Source organism: Solanum tuberosum, unplaced genomic scaffold (genome assembly GCF_000226075.1).
Source record: "Solanum tuberosum cultivar DM 1-3 516 R44 unplaced genomic scaffold, SolTub_3.0 scf00030, whole genome shotgun sequence".
Taxonomy (NCBI): Eukaryota; Viridiplantae; Streptophyta; class Magnoliopsida; order Solanales; family Solanaceae; genus Solanum; species Solanum tuberosum.
Genome location: NW_006238956.1, coordinates 1,072,720 through 1,095,324, shown reverse-complemented (window position 1 = coordinate 1,095,324; position 22,605 = coordinate 1,072,720). Strand labels below are relative to the sequence as shown.

Below are 22,605 nucleotides of genomic sequence, written 5' to 3'. Positions count from 1 at the left end.
CCCTTTCTACCATAGCTTTGAATTCTTTGAAAACAGAAAACACTTGATATTTGCTACTAAGAAAGTAGACCCATGTCATTCGAGTCAGATCATCTACAAAGAGAACAAAATACTTTTTTGCACTCAAAGAAGCCGTCTTCATTGGTCCACATAAATCTGTATGAACCAACTCTAGCTTTTCCTTAGCTCTCCAAAGACTTCCTTTAGGAAAGGATCGTCTATGCATTTTACCAAATTGACATGACTCACAAACATCTCTACACATGTCAATTTTGGGTACTTCAAGCACCATACCCTTTGATTGCATATACACCAGTTAGCTAAGATTATAATGACCGAACCTTTTGTGCCAAAGCCAAGTATCGCTCAATTCAACATTAAAAGAGCAAGTATCAATAGAATAGCATGAAATTGGAAAGGAATTGTCAATCATGCCAAATTTAGCTACTTCACATCCGTTAAGATCATAAATGACACATTTTTTGTCCTTACAATTAAGAGAATAATTTTTACGAAGCAATTGAGAAACACTTAACAAGTTTTGAGTCAAATTTGGCACATAAAGAACATCATTAATAATTTTTGTATCTTCGTCAATAGTAAATTTTACTGACCCTCTACCGTGAGCTTCCACCAATGCGCTATTTCCAAGCCTCACTTTGGTTCTATCAGATCTGTCCAAGGTAACAAACACATTTTCATCAATTGCCATGTGCCTTGTGCATGCACTATCAACATACCATTTACATTGGTCAATATGTGATGTGTGCGAGGCCATGAAAACCTCCTCCTCTGATTTTCCAACTTGGTGATCATCTATGAAATTCACTCGATGGGAAGACTGGCCACTCTGATTTTGCTTTAGCCTACAATACTTCTCAATGTGACCATACTTCTTACAATATCTACATTGAATTGGAGACCTCTTTGAATTATGCCAACAATTCTTCTCTAAGTGGTTTGTCTTCTTACAAATGCCACAAGGTTGGAATTTTCCTCGACAAATCACCTTGGTTTCCACCAGATTTATCCAACCAGACTTTTTTTCTTTCCTTTTGATGTTTGAATTTATGCCTTGCTTGAAAGGTATCTTCTACTACCCTTCACTTCTCATAGTGACCCGTTGCTCTTGGACTTGCAATTTGGAGATTAGTTCGGCTATTGTAAGAGTTGTCAAGTCACAAGACTCTTCAATAGCTGAGATTTTTTATTCAAACTTGTCTGAAAGGCTGACCAAGATCATCTCTACAACTTTCTGATCTGGAAAGGCTTCACCAAGTATTCTTATCTGGTTCACAATCTCCATCAGCTTTGAAGAGTATTCTTCCACACTATCTGAGTCTTTCATCTTCAAAAGCTCAAACTCTCTCCTCAATGCTAAGAGTCTAACAAACTTTACTCTACTGCTGCCTTCAAACTCCTCCTTTAACTTATCCCAAGCCTCTTTGGCTGTTTCACAAGTCATAATCCTCGTAAACATCATGTCCGTAAGACTTGAATGTATGCAGGTGAGAGCTCGTGGGGATCTAGTCACTAACTCATCATACTTATTAATTTCATTGAGAGTTGCATTAACTCTCAATGGCTGGACATCAGGTTCTCCAAGCTCAACAACTTTCCCTAAGTTGAGAGTATTTAGATAAGCCTTCATTTTGATGGCCCATATGTGATAATTCTCTCTGTTAAAAGTCGGAGGACCTGTCGTTGGTTGATTTTCAGGTGCCATGAATTTTTTCAGCAAGCAAATTCAAGAAAGAACAGAAAGTAGATGAGCGGAAAAAAAATTTGATTTAGATCCCTTAGGAAATAGGCTTTGATACCATGTTACAGCGAAAAGGAAGAAGAACTCTAGGTCTACAAGGTGTAAACAATAGGAAATAGCACATGTTTTCTTGAGTTCAATTTTTTTTCCCTATATGTTTCATTATATATGGTGTATTTATAGATAAAGTGTGAGAATGACAACCACATAATAAGTAAAATATCTCACACCAAACTATGTACCTATGTGGCTCACTAACCACCACTCATTTTAAATCAAGACTAACATATCTACTACAAAATATCTCCAACCTAGGAGTTTCTAGACAAATCTTACTTTTCTAACATATCTAATACAAAATATCTCAAATCTAGGAGTTTCTAGACAAATCTTAATTTTCTAACACCAACTCCAAAAAGTGATTGACTAACATAAAAATTTGATTTACTCATTTTATTATTGTTGGTCCCCTCCATTTCGTGATCTTGGTTGGGACTCTTGCGATTGAAAAGTTCAGTCCAGTGACGGTTTCTATGAGATTACAGCGAAATATCACACAACCTTGATGCACCGGAATGTGACTCTTTTTTAAGAGATTAGAAGGTTTGTACATGCATAGGAAAAAAATCAAGTACAAAACAAGTGAGGTTTTAGAAAATAAAACTCACTTGAACCCTTTGGGTCCCAATCCAAACCCCTTAAACAAGTTGCAAATGGATATTATAACTTGTTCAAAACCTCTATACCCAAAATTCAGCGTTAAATCTAACTCAAACGTTGGGTTGTTACAAGAAATAACGATTGCTTCATGGAGTGTGACAATAATTTTCACTTTGATCAGGCAAATAGTTCCTTTAGAATCTGTACAGAACAGAGAACCATCGCCAAACAACTACATTCAACTTGAATAATATGTTAGCTAAGTGAGTTGTTCTTATTTTCTTACTATCTTCTATTGTTTTGTAGTAATTATAGTCTCAACTTGGTTCTATTCGTAGGTGCAAAGAAAGCACGTGAAGTGGTATTCAATGTTCTATGGGATGCATGCGTCCATGATGATCTTTCAATTACAGAAGCTCTTGCAATTGTAAAAGCTATTTTTGCAGAAAATGCAAAGAAATTCTACAAGCTTGATGCTTCATCAAGATATTCTGATGTAGAACCGCAGTCTTTATCGTCTCCATTCAAAAAGGAAGAGTTAAATGGTCCATTGACAGATGTTACCGTTGTTCGCGTTATTTGGTTAGATTTCTCTGCTCAACATAGATGCCGTGTAAGCTTTACCTTATGTTTTTACATATATAAAGATTATAAATTGCTTAATGATAAGTTTTCCAATGCCTACAACTACCCAAACCTTTTTTCAACATGATATTGAATAGTGTACAATAAAGTTATTGTCTTTCAACAACAAATGATGCATATATTGGGTAGTTAGTTTAAAGTAAATCATGATGCACTTGTGCTTACAGCATTCATACATGTCAAGAGCCTGTGATTAATGTTGTTGCACAAGATATTTGGAGGAGCATATGATACTTAACTCAATTTCATCTAATCAAATATGTTTTTCCTATTCTTCTAATAGGCAGCTGAGGAAGAAACTTGGACATTCTGACTGAGTTTACAAATGCATGCTTTATTTATGTACAAACAAAATATAGGAATTTTAATTAACCTTATACAATGAATTGCCAATTATATATTTAACAAGATGTCTCTCTTGGGTGGTAGTTTTAGCATGTTGCAACAGTTAATGGATCTTTAGAGGTCGACCATGGCAATGCATATATATTAGAACAAACTTAACTTGCTAGATTAAGTTCTTTATCATGGGATTTCTTTTCAGGTTGAAGAAAGACACTAAGAATAAGTATGAAATATATCCATTGTTTAAGAAAGTAGATGTTAAGTATGTGAACTCCATACAAATAAAGCAAAATGTATTTCCTAGGAACAGAGAGAAAAACGATGAATGATGATGGCACATATATTTTTTGAAATATTTTCTACTGAGGCTAGCCCTTAAAGAAGATGTGAACATCATAACTCGTGTCCCTTCCTATTAGAGATCATACTTGGAGGGTACAAATGACTTGTATTTTACTAAAATATTATCCCACCAACTTAGTTACGTCCTTAAAATGGTTTATATATTGTTTTTTTTGTTTTTTTTTGGGTAATAAAGAGATATATTATAAACTTAGTTATGCATCAATACAATTGAGTGGCAGAGCTATGCTGCTAGTAATCTTCTGAGCTGCACAAAAGTAGTTCATGCCTTGTTTGCTTCTATTTCTGTTGATACAAACAATGGAGGAACTGACCAAAAAACAAAAAACGTAGTACCTTTTAACTTAGACCCTTCTTTAGCTAAATCATCTGCCACTTTGTTTTCTTCCCGAAACCTATGGTGTATTGGGGGTTCCACAGCTTGCGGAGCAGTTCCCTGCAATCAGACAAAACATTTGTGTAAGATGCTTGGTCATTAATAAGAAGTTGGATGATACCTTTGTAGTCTATATTGATCTCAAGTGGTATGAGGTTATTTGTCTGTGCAATCAATAACCCCTTCTGATGAGCGTAGAGTTCATATGTAATGGTGTTCCCATGGTATATATTACCGATGAAGCCTACAACCCAGTCTTTGTCCTTATTCCTTTTTGAATTTGCGTTCATTAACAACATAATTACTCTAGGAGTTGTTCCATTTTCTTTATTGTTTATTTTCTATATTTTTCATAAATTTGTGTTGTTATATTTTTCCTTCTTTTCCATACACAATTTAATTGACTAGCAAAGGACCATATATTGGACTAGGCATATAAGAAATTTCAGGTTCAAAGATGTTAAAGGATAAGTTTTAATTACCAGATTCATATATCATATGGTTAATTACAATTGGAAAGGAGTAAAATATATAACATATTTATTATGGGGACAACACCTATAAAGTCATTCAGACAAAACATTTGTGTTAGTCAGAAATGGATTAATTCTCGTTATGGCCTTGGGAAATTGGGAAAGATCATCCTCGGCGTCACCTGAATTGATTTAGCATCAGTATTTGCAAAGTCATTATGTGATTTGTGCGCTTGAGATTCCTTTCTTAAGGGCACGCAGTTCCTCGATAGGGGAACCCTCATAATGACTTTCTTGAAGAAAAACAATCCATCTCAAGTCTTGCGCCAACCTACACCCAATCAATTTCGAGCCCAACGCTAAAACATAGAGACATGATACTAGGTAGCCTTTTTAGTGCTAAGCATGTGGTCATTTTACAATGAAGTAACAAATCAATATTTTGGCATATAAGAGAATCCTCTTAGAAAAATAGAAGAGATCACAAAATCACCCAAGTCACTCTAGTAGCCTCTTTTATCTTCTTTTCTTATAATCTTCCTTCGACTTTCTCCTCACATGTAATTTTTCTTTTCCTCTCAGCAATTTATATTTCTATACCAGACACCTGCCTTGGTGGTTTGGCTCAAAATAAATGATCTTGATCGAACTTAATCTACTTGACTTTACCCCCTTCCTACATATTTGGCACCATATGTGGGGATAGGTAGCTATGGTATTATTTTGACCTCTTCTTCTAATAACTTGCTGAATCACCAAGTTATGTACACACTAAATATGCTCCATGTCTGGGACTTAACGTGGGGGATATCAGCCAATTCTCATTGTAATATTCCTCCACCCATGACTATTCCACAACCGGCAGAAATTGAGGACATTCAGTTGAAGTTTAAGTTACAGAGAGATTGGAGAAAATAAACCAAGGCATGCGTGAATAGCAAGGGCCTGAACATGTGCTATTTGTAAGGCAATTACAAGTACATAACTCTTTAAATTATATTTACAATAATATCCTTATCACCCTCCCTCAATCTGAAGTGGACGAACGAACATGAAGATTGTCCCGAAACTCCTTGAATTTTGTAACAGAGACAACTTTCGTAAAAACATGTGCAAGCTGTTGTGAGGTGGGAACATGAGAAACCGTAAGGTCACCTTGGACAATCTTTTCATGAATAAAATGATAGTCCAAAGCAACATGTTTCGATCTTGAGTGAAAGACAGGACTATGCGCAAAATGGATGGCGCCAATATTATCACATTTGGCAAGAATAGGAGTGGGAAGATAAATACCAAAGTCACGTAGAAGAAATTGTATCCATATAGCATCGGCAGTGGCAATGGTCAGAGCACGATATTCAGCTTCGGTGCTTGAGCGCGCAACAGTTGGTTGTTTCTTTGTAGACCAAGATATCAAATTACTCCCAAGGAAAATGCAAAATCCAGAGGTAGAGCGACGAGCTGTTGTATATCCCGCCAAGTCTGAGTTTGAGAATATATTTAAGGAGTTGGAAGTATTTTTTTCCAGTTGCAACCCATGAGTAGGAGTGCCTTTAAGATAACGGAAGATTCGCTAACGGCTTGAAGATGAATAAGACGAGGTTGATGGAGAAATTGGGAAGCCATATTCACAGCATATTGTATATCCGGTCGTGTGAATGATAAATATTGAAGACTGGCGACCATCTTATGATACAAAGAAGGATCATCAAGAAGTTGGGTGTCTTCAGAATGCCAATCAAGCTTACTATAAAGAGGAGTTTGGACAGGCATAACTTTAGCCAAATCAAATCGATGCAAAAGGTCTGATATATATTTCCGTTGCAGGAAAAGAGCCCTAGCAGTATTGTGAACTATCTCCACACCTAAAAAGTAATGAAAGGAACAAGATCTTTCATTGCAAATTCAGCTTTCATGGATTCGATAAAATCATAAACAAGCCGCTCTGAGGATCCAAAAATAGCAATGTCGTCAACATAAATAAGAAGTATCAAAATAGAATTGTTCAGTCGAAAAGTGAACATGCTGTGATCGCAGGTAGATTGCTTAAAACCAAGTTCCAAAAGATAAGTTGCAAGTCGAGTAAACAACGCTCTAGGTGATTGTTTCAACCCATAAATGGCACAACTTAGCTTACACACATGTTGTGGATAATCAGAATGTTCAAAACCTTTGGGTTGCCGCATATAAACATCTTCATTTATCTCTCTATGTAGAAAGGCATTAGATACATCTAATTGATGCATACACCAATTATTAAGAAGAGATAAAGATAACACTACACGAATAATGCTTAACTTGATCACAGGTGCAAATGTTTCTGTATAATCTAAACATGGCAGTTGAGAAAAGCCTTGTGCAACCAAACGAGCTTTGAAGCGGTCTATAGAGCTAGTAGGGCCATACTTAATCCAATATACCCATTTATTTCCTACTATACTCACATTGGGAGGTGGAGTAACTAATGCCCATGTATGATTTTGGACGACAGAATTAAACTCTTCACTCATTACATTAAGCCACCTAGAGTCTTTGGATGCTTGTGTGAAGCACGTTGGCTCAGCTGGTGCAGTGGAAATAGAGACATTAAGTGAGAGGAAAACACATGCCTTTACTGACCCAATCATCGAATGAGTAACCATGACATGGGCACGACTATCTGAGTGATTAGAATCTAAAGCTGGAGAAGAAATTAAATTAGAAGAAGATGATGCATCTTGGCGAGAATGACGCATAACAGGATCTGTAGTGGAGGTAGTTTCACGAGAAAGAGGTTGCTGATTTTGTGGGGATAAAGGAAGAGTAGTTAGAGTACGTGAATTATGCACAAGAGAAGGCGATGGAGATAAAATAGGAGAACTGCGCACAACATGTATGTGGGTAGCTAGTTGAGAAAACTGATTATTTGAACATGAGGAAGTTAGAGTCCTAGGAGAAGTTATAGACAAGTTTTTAGGAGATATAGACATAGAAGGGGAAGAAGTTGTATAGGACGTGGAGACAAAATCGAAGTTAGTAATTGCTGAAGCACACATATCAGGCAACTAAACTAGAAAAAATATAAGAGGGGTGGGTTGTGAGAAAGGAACTGTAAGAGTACTAGGATTCACTGGAAACATAGAACTATATGAGGAAAATGATTCTTTAAAATTTACATGACGTGACAGAATTATCCGATTAGTGGATGGAAACAAACATTTGAATCATTTATGTTGCGGAGATACACCAAGAAATAAACAAGCTTTAGGTCGTGGAAGAAACTTGTGAGCAAAAGAATTATGTGCAACATAAGAAGAACATAAACACCCAAAGACCTTAAGCAAACGTCTGCAATCAGGTGGTTTACCATACAACTTTTCATAAGGTGACATAAAATTAAGAATAGGAAGAGGAGTAATATTAATTAAATTAAGTCCAAATAGAGAAGCGCCTGCCCAAAATGAATAGGACATTGAGGCTTGAAACAGAAGACATCGTATCTAATTATTAACATGTCACGACCATTTTGAGCAGAGGTATATGGACATGAGAAGCGATGAATAATTCCATGCTCACTAAAAAAAGAACGAAATTGAGAATTGTTATACTCGCTGCCACCATCGCATTGAAAATAAGATATAGAGGAATGAAAAATGTTTGCGACCATGTTATAGAATTCTTTAAATTTATCAAATGCCTTTGACTTGTTTCGCAGTAAATAAATCTAAGAGTACTTGGTGTGGTCATCCAGAAATAAGATATAATAACAAAACCATAATTTGAACTAAAGGGAGCTTGCCACACATATGAATGAATTAAAAGAAGAGGAGCAGGTGCAACATTATGAGAATGAGGAAATTGTAACTTAGATTGTTTTCCTAGATGACAAACATTGCAACCAAAATTTACAGAAGAGGAGTTACAATTAATGAAACCCCTACGAACTAAAGCTGCAAGAGAACGCTCCCCTGGATTGCCTAAACGTTGGTGCCAAAGATAGGAAGGTGAGAGGGCACTTGAGAGAGCAACGTGACAGGAGCGCCATTATTCTTACAATGGAGCAAGACTTGCTTGGTCTTCTTGTCCTTAACAAAAAAACCAGATTCAATGAATTGAATGAAACAATTATTTTCGACACACAAGCGGTGAATGGACATTAGATTCTTCTGAAGAGAAGGAACATATAAAACATTATTTAATCGAAGAGGCTTAAAAGATGTCGGAAGAAAAGAAGTGCTAGAAAATATAATAGAAAGAAGATTACCATTGCCAACCATCACCTATGACGAACCATTGTAAGGAGATGAAGAGGATCAAAGTGATGGACTGTTCGTCATATGCGCAGAAGCACCTGAATCAGGATACCATACTAATAGTTGTACTTCCTCCAAATTCATAGAGGCAAATGATTTTGGTAGTAAATTGGGAACATAGGAATGATTGAAACGATTCCTACACTCCAAAGCAGTATGATTAAAGTGGAAACAGATTTGATATTGTTTAGTCGAGGTGAAAGGAGATCGCCTAAGAATTCCATCACCCGAAGAAAAAGGGCAAAAATGTGCTTGAAAACCAGCCCAGTGAGAAGAAAAATTAGAGCAAGAAGAGCATTGGTTTCGACCTCTACCTCGGCATGATCGACCATGACCATGTCCATTATGGGATCCTCTTGGGTATTGATTAGAATGAGATGAATTTGAAGAAGGAGGTTAAGAAAGTGGTGGTGCTTGAGCGGAAGCCACTAACGCAGTGTGAGATGTAGAATCTTCATTGTATGTCGCATTAATATGCACTTCTTCAGTAAGTAACAATGGACGCAAAGAGAGAAAGCATGGAAGTGTTCCTGTCGCATTTAAACGAGAAAAAAGTACGATAAGAAGGTGGAAGTCCCTGCAATGCTTGGGTCACCAAATCGTCATCAGTAATAGGTTTTCCAACTACTTTAAGTGAACATGCAAGTGAATGTAGTTGTTGGAGATAATCATCCATGGACAGGGAACCTCTTTTAAGATTTTTAAATTTTGATTTCAAATGAATTGACGAGGATGAAACCTGATCTAGCCTAAGGGAAGCACGAATATCCCATGCCTGCTTGGAAGTGTCTCAATCGTAGTTGAGAAGTGAGTCAAGAACCGGAGGGGAGAGAGTGGCATTAATCCAACTTAGAGTAATTGTTTCACATTTAATCCACAAATGTTACGCATCATGAGTATAGGATGGGCATGGAATAGATCCATCAACCAAGGGAAGAAAATTGTGGCTTTTTAGAACTGTAAGAAAAGCCTTTTTCCTAGTAAGATAATTAAGATATGTCAATTCAATAGGTACAAAACCTTTAATGTTTGAAATAGTTGGAGGAGGATTTGGAAGACCCAAAGAGGATTGGAGGAGACAACTTGAATTGAGGAAGAAGCTTGAGAGGAAGAAGTTTGAGCCGAAGTAGTTTGGGAAACCATGGTGCTCTTGATACCAAGTTGAAGTTTAAGTTACAGAGAGATTGGAGAAAATAAACCAAGGCCTAGGTGAATAGCAAGGGCCTGAATGTGTGCTATTTATAAGGCAATTACAAGTACATAACTCTTTAAATTATACTCCCTCCGTTTCACAAAGAATGACCTGGTTTTGACTTGGCACAGAGTTTAAGTAAATAAAGAAGACTTTTGAATCTTGTGGTCCTAAATTAAAGTTATGTCAAATGTACAAAATTGCCCTTAATTTTGTGGTTTTAAACATGTCACATGGAAAGCAAAAAGTAAAATGTTACCAAAAAAGGAAAGAGGCCATTCTTTTTTAAACTGACTAAAAAGGAAAGGAGATCATTCTTTGTGAAACGAAGAGAGTATCATAATATCCTTATCACATTTAAGTGTCGGAACACCCTGAAGGATGAGGTATAGGACAAGGGAAAGGACTGTGATGAGGAATTATATAGAGAACGGGAATTGAAGATCAATCTGAACTTTGCCATGAAAACTAACTAGATGAGGAGACGAGCCTGGACAACTACAATAACAAATGAGTCTAAGAAAGTATCTATGGGTATGTATTGAGAGAGAGTCCTATCTACATTTTCCCTTATATGAACTAATTAGGGGGACTAACAGAAATATTAGAGACCTCTTGAGAGACAAACCAGAGGAATCTAGATCAGACCCTCTGCTTAGGGATTAGAGGTATTGCTTTGGCAAAATTTGATGGTGGGAGAAACCTAGCTACCACACGATAAATACTGAAAAGCCTCCTGGTTTTAACCAAGGTAGCTAAATATCACTTTAACAGAGTACGACTACTTAACTACTCAAAGGCATCAACAATAGTTCTTGAATATACGAGATGCCACAATAAAAGTTAACCAACATCGGCTCTATTGTCCATGAATGGTGCATCAACACTCCGAACCTTGTTACCTAAGTACCTAATGCGGAGACCAAGGTTGAAAGGCAATTGCCCGAGGACTGATGCATATTCATGAAGGTCTTTGCTGGGCCACCAAAATATTTAGTGATGGATGAGACCTTATATGGAGTAAATGTCAAGCTACCTAAAATAATGGGACAACAACTGTTCATATTCAAAATAACCTCAATGCAAATGTTGAAGAGTCTAAACTAGTTAACATAAGAGAGGAGATGAAAGATGTGACCTTACACCAATCGTTTCTTACTAGTTGAACCCTTAATAATATCACTTGGGGATACTACTATCGATTGATGAAGACAAAAATTGATTAGTAGAGTACGCTGATAGCGGAACATGCAAACCTTCACTCTCAAGATTTTTCAAACTAAGGTAAGTCACCAATAATAGGAACAAAGCGCACGATATTGGGACTACCCTGCTAGATCAAGACTGCTCTGACAAATGGCATACGACATACCTAATGTCAAAAGAAACAATGAAGAAATAGTACAATAACAATTACTAACTGGGACAAAGAACAAGGAGAATAATAGATGCACCTAGGCATCTTAATGACCGCCTTGATCGCTCAAGTTCTGGGACTGACCCCACAACCTAAGATTAATGAAATGATGTTATGAATTTAAGGGTCGTTTTCCCCATATCATTTATCGAGGGCCGTTTCCCCCTCTTTGTATTACTAAGAGTCGTTTCTCCCCTTTTATAACTAGAAAAAATGTCATGCCTTTTACTATGAATGCTATGATTTGTTTTAGTTTATAACAAGCCCAAGACTTAAAAGTATTGGTTTGACTAAACTTACACGATATAGTATTAGGGCTCAAATTGTCTAATCTCCCAACAAACAATGTAGTCTCTAAACTCAAATCATAAAGTTGTTTCCATGATGCAGTCGAACAACTCATATTGGTAATTGTTCAATGAAACTTGTGCCTAGAAAGGGGTCGATATGTCCTCCTTGTAAGCACTGAATCAAAATAAAGGTTCCCCTTTTACAAATAAAGGAGTTCTTCATCTTAACTTTCTTTCTCATGTACCAGATGAATATTTCACTAACATAACTCATGGTTGATATTGTGTATCCAGTCAGCCTTATTAGGTGGAATGCCTTCCGCTGTGGATTATCAACCGACCCTAATTACTAAAATGGGTTCTTTCCAAGAAAGAATTACTTCTACCAATGGGCTAAGTAACTCTCGAAAGTCATTTTTTTGTACTGAATCTAGAGAAATGACATAGATAAGATCATTATATTGCTTAAAGAGTTTTATTTTTATTTGTCAAGAACTCAGTTTGCCAAAAAGTGATTTTTTAATCCATGAGTACTTTTTCCAACAACTCAAATAGAACATAGTTCTGAACAAGGATTGTGGTGGCTAATCCCTACGGCTAAAGTTTTCTCCTCCATGAAATTGATGGTTATCCCATATTGCTCAAAAAAGAATATAGTTTAAAAAAAAGTTCAAGGCAACTGACCCTTGCGATAATTTATTACCCATATGTGAGCTGAAAAGGCTAATCCCTGACCCCTTCCTAGCGAATCGAGGGTTTTCTCTCCAATCGCTAAGACAAACATAGATCCAGTGCATCCAGGTCAAGATATTAGATATACTTCAAGAGTGAGGTTATCAAATAAACAATGATACCACAAAATGCAAAACAAGTATCTACGGGATATCCTTCATGGTTGTTAGTAAATAGGCTGTAGGCACCTCATCATGAGCAACAAATAGGCTCCCCTTAGTTCGACGACCATGCAGTATCACTCTCCTTATCAAGTAAAATAACTTTTAACTTTGAATAATTATTTCTAAGAAGCTTTGGGCAAAGGTACATGCGAGAACATCAAGGAATGTTGCACCTCCTGAAGAACGTCAGATTGGATGTCCAAGTTTGTAATGGCTCAGGTTAACACTTAACAAGTGATACATGACAAAATAGTCAAAACACAATGAAATTATAAGCACCCTTCATATGTGGCAGTGATCGCTCTCTTTTCTTTTGAAAAGTATGCGACATATATTCCACACTTCTCGGGTACATTTCATTGGGTATCAAAAAAGTAGTGTACTATCTATGTGAGGGGAAAATAGCATAGTAAAATGACGAATTGGATGCGACACGTGGTTTGCTAGAGAAGAATAAATATTTCTTACAACCCAAGAAAATTGGGAAAGATTGTCCCCTACGAAACCTGAAGTGATTCAACACTAGTCTGAACAAAACCGTTCTATGACTAGTAAACCTTGAAGGTAAACTTTCCTCTGGGGAAAGGCATCCCTTGGCTGGGACCCCCTCATAATGACTTTTGGGAAGATCAACAATAAATCTCGTACCTTGCGCCATCAGTTTTGAGCCTAGCGTTAGAGCTTAAGCATGTGCTTCTAGGTAGCCTTTTTAGTGCTAAGTGTATATTCATTTCACATTGAAGTGACGGAGTGATATTTGAACTATAAAAGATTCATCTTCTAACAATAGAAGGCATCGGAAAAATCATTCAAGTCGCTCTAGTAGCCTCTTTTATCGTTTTTCCCCTTATAATCTCAATGGGAGAAGGACCTTGACCTTCTCCTCTCCTCACTTGTATTTTTCTCTTCCTCTCAATAATTTACATTTCTCTACTAGCCACCCACCTTGGTGGTTTTGGACAAACGAAATGTACTTGATCGACCATAACCTATTTGTCTTTAACCCCCATTTACAAATTTTATTAACCAAAATGATGATTTTTTCCGCTAAACAAGATCCTTTGTTTATTAAATCTTTCATAGTAATTAGAGAATTTCACTAGTATCAAGAAATATGTGAAAGGTTGCTTTTCTATAAAAACCTAAAAATAATGACTATAAATATTGCTGCATCTTACATCAAGTAGGAAACTGTCTTCTATGGGGTGAAGCTATAGTGTGTCCAGGATGGGTAGGTGAATAGTCTTTACCAGAAAATCATATTGTGTGTATAGATAACATGTTGTTTGATATGGTTATATTATATTTTGAATACTCTTGAAATAACTTGATGAGATAGCTCAGTGATAAAGAGTGTTCCCGAAAAGTTTAGTGCATGCTACTATTACTATGTGTCCTTGATTTTCTTTACTTTCACTAAAATTTTAAAATAAAGCTTAAAAGAAATTCTACAAACTCAAAAACAAAAATATTCCACAAAGATATTTAAAAAAATCTCATCTGATTTTGCTCTCCGTTCTTCATGTCTTACTTTCTCTTATCCTTTCTGCTCCTTTGATCACTTTATATTATATGAACTAAATATTACACATTTTGATTTCAAATTTTTTGGTGCATCCAAAAAAAAAAGTCAATTAATAATATTGCGTAATTTGATTTCAAAATTTTTGGTGCACCCATTTGTCAAGCAAAACTTATATAATGTTTGAACATCCTTAGTGAAATTCCTGAGTATATCATTATGTCTTCTGCAAAAAATACGTGTGATCTATCTTTTGAGAAATTTTGGAATTGTACGAAACATAAATGGTCATACATTATATGTTGTGATTCAACAAGCTTTCCTATATTTTCTCTTCTTCAAAATTAGTGGTATAGTTCTGCAATATTGTCCAGCATGAAGTGTTGTCTACTTCTCGTGTCAACAAAAGTTCTTTGTTTAAAAGTCTCATACAAAGAATAATCTAATGGATTATTTTTAAATTTTGGTTGGTAGATTCTGTTTCCACACTTTGTAGAGTTATTATTACATTATTTGGATGTTACTCGTTAGTTATGTTTTACTAATTTTACTAATAATCTTTTGAATATTTCTTTGTCTATCACTACAACAAAAATAACTTTTAGCATCAATAAATATTGACATTAATAAAGAGTGCTAAAGTCTTTACCGGCATTAGTTAAGTGTCATTAGAACCGATGTCGCTAAAGGCTTTAGGGACATATACAAAGAGTGCTAATTGTCGCTAAAAATACATATTTAGCGGCAATTAAGAATTAATTGCCGCTGATGATCATTTTTTATGTAATGTATGAAAGCATGAAAGTTTAGACAACGTAATCCTTCTGCAAATTATTTCCACATGGAGTAAATGTTATTGTATATGTTGTTTAATCAAGGTCAAGTACAATAAAGTTTATTTGTTAATGTAGTTCTCAGTATTGGTAATTACTGTTCTGGCATGATGTTGGATATTATTGGCATTTCCTTGTTTGGATCAGAAGTATATTGAATTTGTTCATTTCTTGTGCATCACTTACAGGTTGTTCCCCAACATCGCTACTACAGTTCTGTGAAGAAACATGGTGTTGGCTTAACTGTTGAATGTATGCGATTGAGTTCAATATCTGATGAACTCTGTGAAGAGCATTCTCTCACTTCCTCGGGTGAGGTCAGAGTTATTCCTGACTTATCAACCAAATGCAAAATCCCCTGGTACTACTTGAAAACCTATGTATTATTTCTTGATATATTCAATTTCCTTTTTGTCTATCCTCTTGAATTTAACCTTTGAATTTAAATTTCAATCAAGAAGTCATAATCATAATGGGCTATTTTTGTAGAGAATAACAAAAAATAGTATAATTGGGAAACCTTCTGCTAGCGGAAGATCGTTAACTAAGATCAAATTATTCAACTAAAGAAGAGGAAGCTAGAAAGTAAAAAAAAAAGAATTTGGAAACAAGAACTTTGTAATGGAAGAAGGCTCTTTGATTTAGGTTTTTGGTTAAATACAAATGTACATGGCCATACCTTATTAATACTTATCTATGGATAGTTATTGGTTCTAGATACTACAAAATCTAGACATTATTTTCTACAAATATCATCTCTAGAATATCTACAAGAAAATTCTAGTGACTTTATCTTCTACTCTAGAATATCTAGATATTTCTATAAGATGCTTATCCTAAATAATACACTAGACTATTCTAGAAACTAATCTATGATATTCAAAAATGTCATCTTTTAACTTTTTCACACTCCCCTTTAAAGTGATTTTTTGGAAACTGCCCCAAGCTTGTTACGGAAGAACTCAATCAAAGCTCTTGAACGTTCCTTGGTGAAAATCTCAACAATTTTCTCCCGACTCCTCTTACTTCTTCAATTAATGAAGCTCCCATAATCGATTAGACCTACAAAGAAACAAGAATATGTGTTGATAAAATTTTCATCTCTGTAGCACATTGGCTTGACAATAGTCCTCTGTGATCTTTGCAAACCACATGAGTAATCACTGTGTTGAGTTTCATATTCTTGAGCTTTGAGGGTCCCCCTTTCTCGTAGCTTCCTGACAATTGTATTATTTGGAGGACCACCTTTCTCATCTAAGTCGATGATGATTTGACCATCAATTTTCTAAGAAGCCTCAACACACGTATAGGATCCACAACTAAATTTTGTTTCAAGCTCCTCAATAATTTTTTTATTAGCTTTAGAGCTTCTAGAAAACATACCGTTTGTCTCTCCATCTTAAATTAGGACTTCAACTTCAGCTTTTTCATCTATTCAGTTTTCATCTTCTCCATTTGCTTCCAATGCTTGCTCCAAGTCGGTGATTTTCCTCAATATGGCAGATGATTGACGAGAGACTTCAACTTCTAATACATCTCCCTCATTGTTTTCTCTGGAATGCTCACTGTTGTCATATATAGCTTCAAACACTGCTTGTTTAGAATCTACTTCCTTGATTTCTTCAATAGTAGCTATCATATTACCAGTATGAACATGTTCGAAAGTTTCTTGATTCATATTGATGACATCAATATCTTGCTTCTCCACGTGATTGTCTGCATTATATTCTGAGACCTCAATCTAATCTCTTTCCAGGTTGATGGAAACCACAACATCTATTTCTCGAGCCTTATCTAAGAAGCATCTTCCCCGTTCTTCTTCTTCTTCAGTAACTTTCTCTATCTGAGTCATATTTCTCTCCTTTACCTGGCTATATATTTTTATGTGTCCAATATTGCCATATCGATATCATCTGAGAGGTTTCTTACCATAATAGTTAGAAGACTCTTCATTCTTTACATGCGAGCTTGAACCACCTGATAATCCAAAGCGTGATACATTTCTTGATTTTCCTTTAAAGTTCCTCTTGTTGACTACATGAGAATCCCCCCCCCCTACCCCTATTCTTTGATTAATACACCAGCTAACTGTTTGACTAGTTACTCCTTGACGACAACAAATTCTCAAATTCCTCTAAGGATGGTTGTTGAGCCCATCCTTGAATTTATGTCACAAATGGAATATATTCAGGTTTATTCGTACTTCAGAAATAGCCTCTTCCGGATTCAACAAAGATATCTCAGAACATAATTTCTTAATGGGTGCACACCCTCACAAGGTAGTCACGATATATGTATGACAATTGGTCTCGCTCTCAAAACTTGTGCATAAGATCATTTCTTGCATTCACCAAAGTTAAACAATTAGACCAACAGGGAAAATTCTAGAAATCCACACACATGACCTTTAAGTAATCCTCACCACACAAGGCACTTCAAATAGAGAAGGAGAATCAAACATCACTAAAATTTAAAACCAACAATCAACAATAAACTATATATATACTACTAAACCAAAATATGATGTTGAGCCCTCACCTCACCAAAATTAAAACAATTTTGTCCTCGATTCAAAATAAAATAAATGCATAAAAAGTAAAGATACGATAAGGACCCTCCTCTCAGGATATGCTTGAGGAAAACTAGGGCTTTGTGGCTAAATGGAAGCATCATCACTGCCTGGAGCATCGAGGGAAGGAGTGGGGTTTGAAGGATGGTCCCACTCGGACCATTGGAGGAGGCATCCTTAAGACAGTGCACCATAGCACCCTGCACAAATGTATCCTGTAAATCCGTATAAGTGTCCTCACTCCTCTGCCCATCTCTCACAAACTCCTCCTCGTCCGTCTCTAGAGTGTGAGAGTCCTCATCAACCTCACCAGGAATTCTCTCAGCTGCAACAACTGTCTCTCCTACTATTGGGACTAAAGAAGGCTCAAACATTGGAAAATTGGGAAGGGTTACCTCGCCAAATAGAACCGTGATGTCCGTGCACTTGAACTCATCCACATCTTTCCTCAAAGAAACAACATTAGCCTTCAAGGCTTTCACCTCCACAGAAGCATTCTCTATTCTATCATGCTCTTCAACTGGAGCGGTAATAGTGTCTAAACTCAGCCTGTACTCCATCAATAGTGTGCTGATCTACTACCTCGGCCTGAAAAGGGGCAAGAATAGCCTGAATGGATGCGGTAATCAAAGTTGGTACCTCTCTCTGAAGACGAGACGCTCTAACATCCGTTGAATGGGCAAGGTTGTCCATCTGATATACTAAGGCATGTGTCATTGGTGGCCCGGATGTAGAGGGAAGTGCATTATAAGTCCAGGTGGAGGGCGTAAACATAACTGAGGGCTCTATAGTTGAGAAGGAGGAGTAGGGTAAGCCTCCAAGGTAGCAAGGTCCACCTTCGAAGTAGTATTAACGGGTGGCGGCTTCTTCTTAGCCGCATCATTTCTCAAATAGTCTAAATCAATCCATCAGACATCACTAGAGGAGGCCGGTGTAATGCTCATATCAGTCACCTACACAAATGGTACCCCAGCCAACTGGCACAAGTGAGTGATCAAGACTAGGAACGACAAAGACGTTTGTTGCTTACTTGCTCTCAAGAGCATCTCCTTAACAAAAATATTACCAAGATTCAACCTCTCTTTAGCGATGATACAACTCAATAATACAACATTGGGTTGTCGGATGATCTTCTCAACAAAGTCCTACTGATGAACCCAAACCACTATCTAGCCACTACATTCAAATCTTTCTTTTTAATATCCATCCCTTCCACGATCCACGTCAGATAACAATGGTGCAAGCCATCCTCTCAACTCGTCGATTGGGTGTTTCATCCTCTCTTTCTATGAAATAGAGTCTTTGTCTCTACAACCAAGTATATCATTGACTATACCTGTCCCACATTAGACCTCTTTGCCCCGAACTTCAACTTCATCAAGCGGTTTATAAACGACTCCTTTTCTCTTCTTTGGGAGCACTCGTGCATATTCCTCATAGAACTCACGGGCCGAAGTAGGTATTTATGGTTTACGTGCTTGGGTGAATCTCTCAAACTTGTGATACTGAATGGTACTCCAAACTACTGGATTATAATGACCCAATTCCTCGAGTCCTGATGGTGCCTACTATGGCCCACCAGTAGGCAAGCCAACCCATAAATCAGAACGACAAGTAATGAGTATAAGGGTAGAAATAAGTTCAAGCATACTTTAAAAAGCAAATCAAGACAGAAGCGGGAGGCAAACCACAACTATATACAGAAAGATCCCTCCCAAAACTTGGAAGTCACAAGTACAGAGTTGTGCTAATAAAAGAGTACAAGTCCTAAAAGTAGACCAAAAACAAAGATGTCTCAAGTTACAAAAGACTATCCATACACTATCTAGAAAGAGACAAGCAAGCTTGAGGCACCAAGTGCTCACCCTTTTCTCCGACCCAAAAGTTGTTGCTGGCACGATCGATCACCGTTGGTAGCTGGTACTAGGACCTGCATCACAAAACATATGCAGAGTGTAGCATGAGTACCAAAACAAAGGTACTCAATAGGCATCATAGATCGACTGAGCAAGAAAGGTAAATACTGTATGAAAAGATACAATATAGACACAAACAGAGGTCAAAGCAGATTTTAAAAGAAAGCACACGAGCGTACCAAAAGTAAATCTAAGTACAACTAAACTAAACCTAATTGGACCCTATAAGCCCATAAGGTACACTCCTGCACAAGTTTAAATAAAAACCCAAATGGACATCATACGTCTGACAGGTACACAAAATAACTAACTACAAGAACACAGAAAAGTGAATCTGGAACCAAAGAGCAAAAGTTGGTCCTTGAACCCCAAGTAACAACCTCAATCTATTGTACCCCATAATGGCCCTAGCCAAACAGTAAACTCCCAAGGGCACCAACCTAACTAGCAGGAATAAACCCGAGGTCCGCCTTTCCAAACAATCACTCCAAGGGAACCAACCCAACTAGAAAGAGTACCCGGGGAACCAATAAGACCATCGCCCATCTAACCAGTAAGCTCCCAGGGGCACCAGCCTAGCTAGCAAGAGTAAAACACAAGGCACCAATAAGACCATCACCCAGCCAGCTAATAAACACCCAGGGGCACCAACGCAGCTAGCAAGAATAAATATAAGGCACTAATAAGAACCTCGAAGTACTGTGTGTAATCGATCATCACTATCTCTGTGGAATGACGTTCAACTCCAAAAATATTAAAAGACTCCCAGCCTGTGCCACTCCAATCCCGAGTCGTCTAGTGAAGTATTAAAATCTCCAGCCTCGCAATGGGGCCGTAGAAGTAGGGAGAGTGAATAAAAGTTCAACAAAGCCGAATTAACGCCTAAAATAAGGCTCATTCTATCAGACTCAAGTTTGTTATTCTGGTCTACAAGGAGCTAATTAGTCCAAAACAATGTTAGAAAAAAAAGGCGAAAAGCCACAATAATCAAAGGTCTAAGGAAACACTAGCCTAATCCTAGACAAAGGTCACACATGCTCCAATGTAAAAATATAAATAACAACAACAAGTCAATTCACTAGATAGAAGTAAACACATAATACATGAATAGCATGGTACTGCACTCGAAATAAAGCCAATCAAATCTAAAACATGGTATTTAGGAATGAAAACAAGAACAACTAGGTACTTGTCCCCAATTCACTCTAATTAGCAGGAATTTACACAATCAAGCTCAATCTAAGAGAAGGAAAGTTGTAGCGTATCCCTTCCAAACGAACTCAGAATGCTACCACACTATCAAAAATAGGATCACAACGTCAATACGGTCGTGTCAACACTTAGAACACATAAAATTAAAATGGACCAATGTTGGAGTCAAACAAGAATCATGGGACCCACGCTGGAATTTCTAGAATTGACTCCATCAAAAGGTCATAAATAGTACCCCGAACTTGTGTTCCAAAATAGAACACAACCTGGGGCTCTAAACAACCAACAACAACCAACATGTAATAATCATAATGAAGAGCAAAAAAATAAGCTAAGATAGCCTACTAAAATGAAATTCTACCCCAAACAATGGAAGACCAACACTCTCTGAACACTCCACAAAGTAGTCCCAATCACCAAGAACATGCCACATTTCAAATCATTTAAAAGTAAGTTCTAGAGAGGGAGAAATTGCCAATTCAAAATTGAAATAATGGTAGAAATCGTGTTTAAGTCTTTAATAAAAGATTTTCAAATATCGCTTCAACAATCACTTATGTTGCTTAAGCGACTGGCCTCAAAGAGACGGGCCTCGATTCTGTGAACCCCTGGTCTCTTAAGCGAGACTTGCTAAAGTAATGCTAGGGTCGCAGAAGCGGCATACCTCGGGCTAGCCAAGTTTGCTTAAGCAACCCTTTTCTGTTTAAGTGATGCCAGGGCCACTAACGCTCATGCAGAGACCTGGATGCTAAAGTGAAGGTTGCTTAAGCGATCCCATGTCTGAAAAGCAGGCAACACTAGCATCAGGCACTAGCAATTTCAACAAAGTCCTAGGGCTCTGACCGAGGGATCGAGATTGGTTTGAAAACCATGCATACAAACGAGATGTGCAACTCAATCAAATTCAACATTTTGGACTCAATAGAGTAGTCAAAACTTCCACACAAGGTCATATCGATAAAAAGTGGGTCTTACACCTAAATCCATTTAAGTCAAAATCCAGAAGGGGGCTCAAAATTAGCTCAGAAGCCTTGAGATCAGTACGAAGCGTCGTTCAAGACCAAACTCAGCATTCTGTAGCTAACGTCGATGACAAAATCTCATCTAGACACATTTGCCAAGAATGTTGACCAAGGTCAAACTTAGGCTTTAACTTGAAAGTTAAAACACCTAATCGCACAAATACGCACTAAAAGTCTTGAGAGTAGTGTTGACCGTGCTCCTAGCCTAAAATAAACCTTCTAGAGCTGATAGAATAGTCAGAGTTGGATTCTGAGGTCATCTTCCTGAACTTTTGATTTTAAAAAATGATTGTTCAAGGTTCAAAAGCTCCAACACATAGAAATTCTCATAAAACCCAAACGATTAACTAGGTGACCAAACTGTCAGTCCCTACAAGCCATAAATGACTTAGGGTCACTATAGGAGTGCTTTAAACGACGAGCATATGACATAAACATAGAAATGACCTGGGGGGTTATTACATGGATACCCATCCATAACTCCATCAATTGATAACCTTTTCTCTTATAGTATGGTTCTCAGCCCTGTAGCTTTCAATCTGTTCATGTCACGGGGGCAACAACCGAAACTACTCGAGGCAAAGCATTGGCCAACATGTCATGTATGTCCTTGTAGAGCATTTCAGTATGTCTACTTTGAGTAGACTAAGACTCTGTTGTAGGCCTATGAACTGGAGTTAGAACCCTCTCATCCTCCTTCTCGCTCTCATTCAATGTAAAGCCAATAGAATCATTGTCAGAGTTAGCTAGTCTACTCGATTGGAGTTTCCCCAACTTTTTGTTTTCCCCTCGCTTTAGTAGTTGCACCAACCTTTTACGG

The 22,605-nt window shown here is 37.1% G+C and overlaps 1 protein-coding gene across 1 annotated transcript in view; it reads left to right on the top strand.

Annotated features, from left to right (window-relative positions):
* LOC102592743 (protein fluG-like) overlaps window positions 1-22,605 on the top strand; it is a 41,937-nt gene that overhangs the window by 17,062 nt on the left and 2,270 nt on the right. The window contains exons 9-10 of the mRNA XM_015306362.1: window positions 2,761-3,035; window positions 15,255-15,427. Of these exons, the coding sequence (XP_015161848.1) occupies window positions 2,761-3,035; window positions 15,255-15,427 (448 nt within the window). The remainder of the gene's footprint in view (window positions 1-2,760; window positions 3,036-15,254; window positions 15,428-22,605) is intronic.